The sequence below is a fragment of the Colossoma macropomum genome, unplaced genomic scaffold (genome assembly GCF_904425465.1).
Source record: "Colossoma macropomum unplaced genomic scaffold, Colossoma_macropomum, whole genome shotgun sequence".
In the NCBI taxonomy this organism is placed as follows: domain Eukaryota; kingdom Metazoa; phylum Chordata; class Actinopteri; order Characiformes; family Serrasalmidae; genus Colossoma; species Colossoma macropomum.
In genome coordinates, this window is record NW_023494788.1 from 42293593 (window position 1) to 42306187 (window position 12595).

At 41.9% G+C, this 12595-nt stretch overlaps 1 protein-coding gene across 1 annotated transcript; it reads right to left on the bottom strand.

Annotated features, from left to right (window-relative positions):
* Nucleotides 1–767: 767 nt before the first annotated feature.
* On the bottom strand, nt 768–9692 carry prps1b (phosphoribosyl pyrophosphate synthetase 1B). The gene is made up of 7 exons (XM_036569403.1): nt 9366–9692; nt 7267–7450; nt 6194–6292; nt 3738–3862; nt 3390–3563; nt 3091–3250; nt 768–1574 (listed from the first exon to the last, which is right to left on the bottom strand). The coding sequence occupies exons 1-7, from the start codon at nt 9485–9487 to the stop codon at nt 1482–1484; spliced, it is 957 nt and encodes a 318-aa protein (XP_036425296.1). The 5' UTR covers nt 9488–9692; the 3' UTR covers nt 768–1481.
* Nucleotides 9693–12595: the final 2903 nt, after the last annotated feature.

Genomic DNA, 12595 nt, shown 5'->3' on the forward strand with positions numbered 1-12595 from the left:
TTGAAAATGTTTCTGCTTAACCACTTCATTGAGATTCACTGCCTAAAACATGGTCATGCTAAATGTGCAATTTTTCTTATTTTTGGAGGAAAAAAAATAAATAAATAAATAAAAGGGTGAAAAGTTTACATCTGGCATTTAAATTTAAACAATTAAATTGTATTTAATGAATTTGATCACAGATCCTGGCAGCCGTCACTGCCAATTGCCACCCATTTCCCTCCAGATTAACTTGAATGACATATACATTACTACATAACATGCTCCTGGTCATCAACTGAAGCTGAAATACTGGTATCAAGTAATGTCCAAAAGTAACCAGACACCTTCTAATTAGTGAATTCAGCTACATGCATCCATTGCTGACCCAGAGCGTGACGTAACCATGTCCAATGACGAGCATCAGCTACAGGGGAATGAAACTCCCCGAATGAAGCTGTGGAAGAGTGAGACTGCAGTGTCTGGAGTGATGAAGCACCATCCAGAGTGAATTGGAATGGTGTCTGCAATCCAGAACTACTCTTCCAACAGTACCTAAACTCAGTAATGCTCATGTCTGAATGCAATCAAATCCATACAGCAAATGTTCCAACACCCATCATAAAGCCTTCCCAGAAGAGTAGAAGCAGTTACTGCAGCAAACAGGAGGCCAACTCCCTATTAATACCCATGATTTTATACATGTTGACTGAACAGCTGTCTACCATCTTCGTGTATATTTAAATTATGCAAACCATGTTTAATAAAAGTCAACTCAAGCAAAGTTCTTTGCTCTTTGTCACAACTCTTTAATAAGAACACATTTAATAATATGAAATGGATTTTCCAACCAAAAGAAAACACATATAAAAGATGGATCCTAAGAAAAAAGTGTGACTTAATTATTTCAGAAAAGTCATACAAATTTCTTAAAAAAGGAAAGAAAACGAAAGAAAGAAAAAGAAAAAAAAAGAAATGAAAACAGCAAACAGACTCTGTCAAGGAAGCTCCAGCCTGCAGAGACCCCGAGCTACAATCCTCAGCATTTACTAAAATGTACGCCAATGAAATCAAAAAAATAAACCTCACTCACAGGTACACACATTCCGCAAACAGGCTGCTGGCATCAGTGCCACCTACAGACCTCGTTTTCTGTCAGATTCAAATTAAGCCCCAATAAATTAAACTGTAACAAGTCATCGTTTCTAGTTGCGGTCAGTATGCTGTAACAAAAAGATGGCTGTGAGACCCGGAACTCGGTCCAGAGTCTCAGCTTCAATGGAGAGAATTTACAAAGTCTTGCTAGAATCCTGAACTACAGATGAACGCTCCGGAGGAGGGAGGGGAGGGGAGGGGATGGGTGGTGTGATTTCACTGGAGGTTGATTCTCTTTGGGGTAGGATGAAGTGAGGTCTCAGCACGATACTGCTGCTGAGGATTTGGGGTCAGGCTCCCATTTTTTTGGTAACACAGCAAATAGACAAAGCACCAAGAAGGCAAGGTTACAAGGGAACGTGGCTGAAGAGATAGGAGACAGATTCGCCGTTGTGGGTCCTGCGAATAGCCTCAGCTAGGATCATGGAAATATCAATGACCTGGAGAAAGACAGAAGGAAAAATGATGATCAACAGAGATGGCATGATACCACTTTTTCTGTCCTCCAATACTGATACTGATCCAATGTGATTTCTTTAAAAGATACTGAACTTTACAATCTAAAACACAGCTACCCCACAGGAAACTACACAGCTAACATCACATTACACAGTGCAAGTGTGCACTATTTCAGGCTAGACTTGTCGCAGAACTGGATCCGATTCCAGCCTTTTCTACTGATATTGGTCCAATACGTAGCTCTCTTCATTATGGTGAAAAGTCTATGCCAGTTGACCCGTTCAATGGCCAGGGCCCACAGACGGGCCCAAAGTTTTATTACTTTTACTTCTTTAATCTAAGAATAGCTCATCTAGTTTGCATTGAAGTCCCGGTAGTTGCTAAAAGACGAGCCTCAGTAGGTTATATAAGCCTGGGATTTTAAGCGGTTAAAAGCCCTGTAATTATGAAGCAACTTACATTTTCAGAGGACACATTTATTTACGCCTTTATTTATTCGCCTATTTATTCTAGAAAAGTAACATAAGCAAAAATATAAGCTGAAATCAGCTAAATATGGGATACTTGTTTTAGTATACTAATATCAACCTGCCAAAATGTAGATACAGTACTTCGTCAAATAAAAGACTACCCTTTTATTTTAATCATTTCCAGTTAAAACAGCCATTGAGTACAAGTTAATAATTTTTCAGCATCAGCAAAATAAGCAGAACATATTTAACTTAAAAAGACTATTTTTGAAGATATCTGCAGGAATATTTCTCCATGCCAAGTTGCATTTTCTGTTTCTCACGATCCAAGTAACCCCAGTCCACTGATCTAAGATCAACAGCAGCGTCTTTGTTTGATGTGCAAATGTTCTTTTTTTGTTTGCTTCATCTTCTCAGTAACAGCTACTTGCCAGCAACACATCCTTTCAGGATCTTAGCATTGAGTTTTCTTCTCACAGTGGAAAGATGGACTGAAACATCAATAGATTTCTTTGGATCTGAAGAAAGAGTGGAGTTTAATTTTCTCCTCTCTTTCAAAGATGAAAGCTTTAAGTACTGTTTATTTGATTGAGACAGTTTTTGTGGTCTACCAGGAGCTGCACGGCTCGTATCTGTCAGTGATCTTTTAAACTCCACTTTTGGAAACTCCTGTTTTTTCATGTCTTTTACAATTCCTTATGTACACTAATCACCTATTATACTGTCTATTATATCGACCTCCTCAGAAATATCATCAGAAAAAGATAAATAATATATATTTAATGGAAATTAAAGAAATGAAGGGTGGTTTATGACATTTGCACAGTAAAAAAATGAGGACAATGGCTCACATTTATCAATAGTTTAGACTGTAAGTGCTGATCTCAGAGAGTTTTTGCTCATTTAAACATCTTCGTAAGGGAAAAACTGACGTCTCGCCAGTACTAATCCTGATAAAAAAAATGGTGACCCAATAATCCTGAACTAAGACAAATCTCTACTTCTATTAAGGACGTTGGCATCTGACCTGTATTTTAGGACAATGCTTCATTTTCTCCTCTTGTGGAATGGTGTTAGTCACAACTACAGCTTCAAAGCAAGCATTATTGATCCGCGAAATGGCAGGACCAGAGAAGATGCCGTGGGTAAGGATGGCGTAAACCTTGGTGGCGCCTGCTGAAATCAGCCTAGAAAAACAAGAACGTGAAAGTCAGAGAGGCGTAACTCCTCCAGCCCTCGGATCAATAATAGACATCATTATAATTCCACATGAAGCTGGTTTGAGGAATAACTACACCCTATTTGACAATATATAAAGTGAATTACTTGTCAGCCGCATGGCAGATGGTGCCACATGTGTCAGCCATGTCATCAACCAAGATGGCCACACGGTCTTTCACATCCCCCACCAGGACCATGCGATCCACCTCATTAGCCTTTTTCCTCTCTTTGTGAATGAGGGCAAAGTCAACATTTAGCCTGTCTGCTATGGACGTGACCCTGCCAGCGGAAAAACACATTTTAGGTGCAAACTACGTCAAAGCAAGAAGAACAACAACATCTACGCGGTACAGCACACAGTTAAACGCCAAAGCAAACACACCACACAAGTTTTCACACTCTCGCAATGCAATGCATACATTTGACTGACGCATAAAAATAAGCCATGCAGACCTCTTGGCTCCTCCGGCGTCAGGTGAGACAATGGTGCAGTTCTTCCATTCAGGGATATTCTCCTTAATCCACTTTAGCACAGCAGGCTCTGCATACAGGTTGTCCACAGGAATGTCAAAGAAACCCTAAAAACACGCCACAGTAGATGAACAACAAGGAATGCAAGAAATTTCAAACACAAAGAAAATTTTGAGTGAAAAAACAACAAAAACAAGCCAACAATGAATAATTTCAGTAGTGATGAAAATGAGAAATAGTGATCTAAAAGCCTGTTTCCTTCACTTCTGCGCAGTTCAGCACAGATGCATTCAAATAGTTTGAGCAGCAGCAGATCAACAGTGAAAATGGTGGTCGTGTGAAATGGTTTCACAGTTTCTACGAGGGACGCAAGAAAAACAATTTAGAATCTCTATACATGTTGAGAATCAAGAAGGGATTGATTTTGTGGCACATACTGTAGCTTAGGATCAAAAAAAAAGTTTTAAACATTTTAAAAAGTTTATTTTATGTAATCTCCTAACTATTACTACTACTACTATTAATATTAGTAGAATAATAATTTTGTACGTAGTTTGACCAGAGGAGGATGGGTCCCCCCATGTGAGCCTTGGTTCCTCCCAAGGTTTCTTCCTCAACTGAGGGAGTTTTTCCTTGCCACTGTCGCCCCTGGCTCGCTCACCTGGAGGATTTACATTTCATGTTGAAACTTTGTTCTAAACGGATTTCTGTGAAGCTGCTTTGTGACAACATCAGTTGTAAAAAGCGCTATACAAATAAATTTGATTTGATTAAACTGCATTGATTGTAAGATCTTTTCAATTTTGAGTTTTGATTTTAGCTTCAGCCAAGATTTTCATTTTGGTGCTTCACAATCAACACCAGAAAACCAAATCAAAGCACAAAAAAGTCTAAAAGCTAGTCTGTTTAACATTTGGGGATTTTGAGACCTCTCTGGTGCAGGGTTCAACAATAACACTTGCCCAAATGCCCAGGGCGAGTAAAACGCAATGTCAGGACCCCAGACTGTTAACAGAACAACGTAACTGAGACCAAACTCAATTCACATTAATATTTAACCTCTCACCACATAAAAATGGTCTTACTGGATCGTGCGTCCAGTTAAAACAAACCAGTGGTTTTATTTGTTGACAAATAATGTCAGAGTGAGGCGCACAGGAAGACGTTGGCGAAAATGTCTGCGAAGCGAAGTGAGCAGTGAAGCAGATTCCAGGTTGACCAAGTTAGTCACTACAGTAGAGAGAGACTCTTCACCGACTATCCACAGGAAATAGACCTTCAGATTAAAAATGGGCTGGAACTTGGTAGCCAGTATTGAACCGACATGGCTTGCAGAACGTAATGTAATATTTGCTTACTGTTGTGTGCAAATGCTACCGTTAAGATTACTGATACCTTTAGTGTGAACTTATTTAGAATAAAACAGAAATACAAATCAGTTAAATACAAATCAGTGGTAGGAATTTGAGCAGTTTTGTTAAAAATGTTTTATTTTAAGAATAAATAACCTTTGCTAAATATATGGGTTTATGTGTGTTTACTTATAACACTAAAATACAAAGATTAGTTCGGGACAGTGAATTTCCAGGTCGTATGCCCGACTGGGCAAGTTGGAAGAAAAGTTATCGTCGAACCCTCTGGTGGAAATGTAACTGCACGCAGTGGCAGGCATTCATAAAGTGTTTTAAAGTAGGAGTGCTAAAATTTCTGGACAATGCAGTACGTAACTATTTTAGCAATAGCAATACTTCTGACGCAATAACTAAACAAAATGCTGTGTCACCAAAACCACTTCACTTCACACCGAGCCTTTGCTGTGACTTCTACACTGAGTTTTCACTGTGACAACAGTGTTCGCAATGGCCTGTGTTCATACAGCTTCAGGAGTGCTGATTTAGGATCAGGTTCCTCTCTTATTTACTTTGACTGTATTGACTGGAACAGATCCTAGATCAGCTCTCCTACTCTGATAAGCTTTGTGAATACAGGCCAGTCTGTAAAGTCAGCTGTGCTTCGGAATGTTTTGACTGCAAAAGCACTGAAAGTGTATTCAGTAAGAACTCAGTCAAAACTTGGTGAAGGACGTGTCTTCCAAGGACACAAGTAAATTATCTACTACTGTCATTATGTCTTCATCAGTATCAAGCTATTTTGTATTTAAAACCTAAACATCGAGCCAGACCTTCTTTCGGAGCCTGTGCATGTGACGTTAATACAAGAAGACATATGACATGGTGAGAAAAACAAACCCAGCAAAATCCAACCAGACACCTCTGACTTTTAAATGACTATGGGTGGTACGGGGTGACTCACAGCATCCTGACTCAGCAATGCTACTTTTTTCAATTTTAACAAAAAACCTTACAGTGCAGCTTTAAAAAGCTAAATTAAATCGTAGTCGCATCCAGCAGGGACAGACTCTGTGTGGAGAAACTCACCTGTATCTGAGAGGCATGTAGGTCCATGGTTATGATATGATCTGCACCTGAGACTGAGAGCATGTTGGCCACCAGCTTGGCAGAGATGGGCGCCCGGCTCTGCAGAGCGAGAGGAAAGCACATTAAAAGGTGAAGGAAGGCTTAACAGAATAAACTGCATCAAACACAGCAATACAAAATAAAAGGCATCTCAAACATAACTGGGGAAAACAGGTAGAATAAGCTCCTTCTGTCCTCTATTAAAGTAATGACAACTTCTAAAAGTGCATTTTGGAAAATTATCTATAAACCGGTATAAAAGCGTTATGAAGGATACCTTGATACTTAATGATAATTAATATGTTCAATGCCATAACCAGTGATAAGATATAATAACCAGTGACAGATCCAAATAATTCTGGACAGTTATCTGTTAAAATTCTACAAAGAACTGTAATCTGTGCCCTAATATTAAATATTAAAAGTTATGCAATCCTGCAATAGCCTTTAGGGCTGAAATTTCTGGATGAAGCAATATATATTTCTAACAAAGGTAGTTATTATGCTGGCACAACTTTAGCTAATTCTGGACCAGTGAAATACCGCAATACATAAGCAAAACGATGTGTTACCAATATCACTTCACTTTACACTGAGTCTTTGCAGTTTTCACTGTGAAAACAGTTAGGAATTGTGTACAGCTATGGGATTATCTGGATTTCCACATCAATAGCTCCTGAGATGTGATTTGGCCTTCGACTAAGTAACAAAAATAAATAAAAAAACAGTCTAATTTAATAAAACAAATGCAACATTTCACATGTCTTTAATGAACAATACTTCCCAGAAGTTTTTCTTCACTGTATTCACGATACTGAAACATCTAATGCTTCTGATTAAGACTTGTAATTCACTACATATCTTGTTGATGAAATAATAGCTCCCTATGTTTAAACCTGCATCTTAATCATTAACTGGCAATCAGCAGTCCTGAATATCAATTTGCATACAGTGCCTTTCATCCTCTGACACTGGTGGATGGTTAACTAAGGCCTGATTCAGTAGCTACTGGCGAGATCCACGTCCGACCTTACCTTGTCCTTTTTGTCCTGGCGGGCGTAGGGAAAACAGGGGATGACGGCAGTTACGCGGGAGGCCGATGCAATCTTGCAGGCGTTAATCATAATCAGAAGCTCCATCAAGTTGTCGTTGATCTCTCCGCAGCCACTCTGTACGATGTACACATCCTCGCCGCGGACGCTCTCTCCGATCTCCACACTGGAGCGGCAAACAAAAGAGCACCACCAGAGTGACATCAAAGGCCAAGCATATGAACCACAGTGGCAATGTAGGTTAATCATAATGGTTACATGCATTTCATAATTCATATTCAAGGCTGAAAAAGGTCATATTTGTCTTCTGTGTTGTGCTTTGAAATAATGGAGTGATGCAGACCACATAAACAAACCAACCCACAGATACATCTACAACTTTTATAACTCTAATCGCAAATGTGACGGCACAGTATTTTCACAATCCAGGTAACAAAGCAGAGATTACTTACATATTCAATAAACATCTCTTTATAAACACAAACACATATAGAACTGTGAACTGAAACATATCTTCCTGAATAACCCTGCAGCACTGATTAATACGATGTATGGTGGTCAACAAAATGAAAATTCTATTCTGGACAAAACTGGCTACACTGAACTTCGTTCTGCTGAATTATTTAAGTAATTAATTGAAGAATAAATCAATAACTATACGTCTGAGCAGTTTTTTAGTCATCCTGGTTACCGAAACGTATAGCAGTGAGCTACAGAGACCTGGCAACCAGACCTGTGGTAGTCAAGGTAATAGCCCAGTTGCCTTGGCAGACTAATACTAAACAAACCCCAAACACACAACAAAGTGTTTCTCTCAATGGATCATTTATACGCCATTTTAACCAGGAGTCAACTTAATCACACTTTGCAGCTGTCTACGTAAACCAGTGTCCCAGATCTTAATGTTTACAGGGGAACTCCACCATTTTTTCCCAAATTTCTGTATAATTCAGTGGTTGAGATATAAACAAAGTCATTCAGATTGGTTTGATGTGAAATGGTTCATTTGCAAACTTGCAGACTCAGATTCCTTTAAAGTGGTGGTGATAGGAACCAGGAGCCCTGATGTCTACAATGCACATATAGCCATTTATTCACCATCAGTAATGACCAGTGAACCTACACGTGTCTTCTGAGTTTTATATGGACTGTTGTTGAGAGTAAAATAGTGTTCAAATTGAAAAAAATGAGTTTTCTTTTTCTGGCTACTTTGCCTTAGAACACCCTTAATGTCCCCTGGGTTAAAATAAAAGGATTAAAATACGTTTTAGACAAAAACCTCGTCATTAGTCTACCGTAAAACAGTGTTTTAGACACCAGGCAGTGAATTCAGAACCATTTCATGTCAGAACTTTCAGTAAGGGACCTTTTGGACCTTGAAGGTGGACGCCTGGTTCCTACGAGCATCACTGTAAACAATTCTTAAGTTTCTATAGAATGGCGCATTTCACACCAAATTAGTTAATTTATTGGCATAGTAAACGTTTAATTATTCAGGAATTTTGAAAAATCGGTGGCGTTCCCCTTTAACGGTAGTATTTCCAGTGCTCGAACACGTTGGCGCCTGCTCGTGACATGCAGGTCGCGTCCCTGAATCACTGAACGTTTCAAAAAGACCCAAAGTTTAAGAGAAAAACCCTCAAAGAGTTTAACGGGGTTTGATATGAAAGGAGGCTAAATGGCCGCTCATTTTTCACTTATTCCTGTCAGAAAGCCCGGCCTGTTTCTGCTGCCTCAGACACCAACACGGCGCGGCGCTTCGCCACAAAACTTCACACACACTCAGCAGCGGAACTCGGTAAACGACTCGCTGCGTTTTTCACAAAATAAAGACCGATGAGGATCAAAACCATCCGCTAAACTGTTAAACAGTCTTCCAGTGAAACACGCTGCTAAGCTCGCTGAACGCGGGTCTGAGGCGATCTGTGCTGCATTCTGGGAGTTGTAGTCTTCGCAGCCCCACGTGGAGGGACCGACTGCACTACCTGAACTACAAGTTCCGATGGCGCTCGAAAGCCAGCGGCGCTCGGGAGACCGAGCTGGCAGCCAACGCAGCAGAGTAACAGATCTCGAGATCTCACCATGTTTCCTGGTTGCTGAACTTCTTCGTGACGACCTTGCCCAGCTCGAGCCCGAGGCGGTCCGCGATGCGTTGCGACAGGTCCTGGTGGGAGCTCCCGCTGAAAATCTTGATGTTCGGCATGTTTTCACGCGATCCTGCGGCTCGTGGTGCGCGCGACAAAGGACGACGGGGCAGAACGGCCTTCGCTCTGAAGGAAGCGATCTCCGCTCGAGCTCGAGGAGCCTGGCTGTGTCGGTGAGGCGCTGCTGCCCGGTGCTGAACTCCCCTGCTCAGCTGAACGTCTTCCCTACCTTTCCGCCATAGTTGGTCTCACGAGTCTCCCGATGGCGCGCGAGATCACATGCGAGCCCTGCCTGCTGACGTCACCTCGTCGCTAACGGAGAGCGTGTCAACACGCCGAGCGCGCAAACTGCGTGGATGAAGCCCAGTTAGGGAGCTCAGAGGGGCGAACACAGGGGCATCACCGCTTCAGCGACCGCGTTTTAGGGCCACTGTTAATAAAAATACAAATAGGAGACAGATAAAGTCGTGATATTTTGAAAAAAAGTAATATTTCGAGAAAAAAAGTGTACTGTAGGGGGGCTGCCATAACGCGTTGGGGTCTCGGTTGCTGTACTGTAGGGGGGCTGCCATAACGCGTTGGGGTCTCGGTTGCTGTACTATAGGGGGGCTGCCATAACGCGTTGGGGTCTCGGTTGCTGTACTATAGGGGGGCTGCCATAACGCGTTGGGGTCTCGGTTGCTGTACTGTAGGGGGGCTGCCATAACGCGTTGGGGTCTCGGTTGCTGTACTGTAGGGGGGCTGCCATAACGCGTTGGGGTCTCGGTTGCTGTACTGTAGGGGGGCTGCCATAACGCGTTGGGGTCTCGGTTGCTGTACTGTAGGGGGCTGCCATAACGCGTTGGGGTCTCGGTTGCTGTACTGTAGGGGGGCTGCCATAACGCGTTGGGGTCTCGGTTGCTGTACTGTAGGGGGGCTGCCATAACGCGTTGGGGTCTCGGTTGCTGTACTGTAGGGGGGCTGCCATAACGCGTTGGGGTCTCGGTTGCTGTACTGTAGGGGGCTGCCATAACGCGTTGGGGTCTCGGTTGCTGTACTGTAGGGGGCTGCCATAACGCGTTGGGGTCTCGGTTGCTGTACTGTAGGGGGCTGCCATAACGCGTTGGGGTCTCGGTTGCTGTACTGTAGGGGGCTGCCATAACGCGTTGGGGTCTCGGTTGCTGTACTGGTGCCGGAGCTCCACTCACTCCTGTCTCTCTGTGGATCATTTTGATCATCATTCTCACTGTCTGTGAAACTTCATGCCCTCTTTGAATGGGGGGAGATGGAGCCCCGATAGCCGTGTAGACGACCCTGCCTGAGATTCTCCTTCAACAGCACAGACAGACAGTTTTCTCCGAGTCCGTCTGGTTCTTTGTTCTAGATAAACACAGTTTCCTGCTCAGCCGTTTCAGCCGGTTCTTATACTAATAACAGGCTGGTGCTGATGTGCAGGAGAGACAGGGAGACTGAGTGTTTCTTTATGGGTGAATCGATATGAAAGTAGAACTCCACCAACTCACCGACCCTCATTTAACACGAGGAGGCGCTGCTTCACTTTGCAAAGCCTTTGGCCACAATATTGACCTTTCCTGGTATTAATTCCACTTTAGTGTCGTAATTCTACGACTTTGTTCTCGAAATAGTACGACTTTATTCTCTAAGACTACTATTTTTATCTTTATTAACAGTGGCCCTAAAACGCCGTCGTACAGCGGAGACTGATGGACACTGCAAAACACTCTGTACACTTTGATACTTTGTGTTATTTGTGTTATTACTCTGAATTATAAATTGTGGTGGTGGATTTAGGTTCAAAGCTAGTATGCTAAACCTGTCCCAGTCATGGAATTTTAGATATACATCTCATATAAATAACCGCGTTAATGATTGTATTGTTTCTTATTTTGGGCACACATTAAAGTACGAGCCCAAAGTAGCCAAACTGGCTTACCTATCTAGCTTTTTAGTTGTAGATAATTAGGCTCAGTCCTATTACTTATTTTTACACTACCCCTTGTTTTCGAGTGTCATGTTGCCCCTTAAAGAGTTACAGGGTAGTGGTTGAAGTCTTCCCTCTGAAATGGGACCCTCAAATAAAAAGAGCATCACTTCATTAACAGCTACCAGCGCTGCTCTGTAGGCGACCCTGCCAGTCTGCAGTGACAGCAGAGGAGGGTAAAGTTCAGCTCCTCACTGCTGGGCTTTAGTTACATTTAGGGCATCATATGATCTTCAAAGAGGGGGGCAATTATTTATTATCACCCACCCCTAATTCTTCAGTGATATGAAGCTGAAATCAGATATTCTCCAGCTTCTGGTTCAAATTTTCCCGTTCCATCTTAAATGGAGCAGCAGTTACATTCTGGTGCTTCAGGCTTCAGAACTGCTGGACTATTTAAGGTGGAACGAGAAAGTTAGCTAGCTACCGAGACATTAGCATGCTGTTAGCAATTTTTTATGCTTGTCATGAAGAAAACGACCAAAATACACTGAAACGACATTAAACTAAGATAAAACAGTGATTGTCGTAATTTTTTAACAGAGAAAATTCTCACATTTGTGTTTTTTTGGTCACGCAGCCATTATTCCTGTTTTCATATCACTCTGTTTGGAGTCTCTAACAGTTCACCCCACCCCTCTATCTCAACAAAAATCGGGACCCCCTACACCTAGACATGAACACAAAACGAAGGGCTAAGGGCTCAGTGGTAGGGGTGAGGGATGAAATGGGACTGGGCTCAAATGAGGACACACACGGCTGGTGCTCAGAGAAACAAACATTACTCACTGCTGCCCTCTGAAGGTGTTATAGCACAAAGTGAGAACTGTAACTGTTTTCAAAAGACGCTGAAAGTGTCACAGTGAATTCGTTTTTTGCTTTTTTTTTTGTTTACTGTTATTATATTCCCCCGATGGAAGTGAAAGTGAAAGCACACTAATTCACATTCTGTTTGTTGCAACGTAGACGTGGGATTGTGAAAGCTAACAACTGTGAAAAAGTAACTGCAGTCATCTTAAATAATTACAATCAGCTGATTATGTAATAATTATGACAGGCCTATAAGCGAGGTGATGTTAGCACATACACGTTACACAAAGTGACATATTATTGATTAAATGTCTGAGGTACCTCTGTCAGTTACTTCTACAAAATCAGCTCCTGCGAAATTAAAAAGATCCTCACT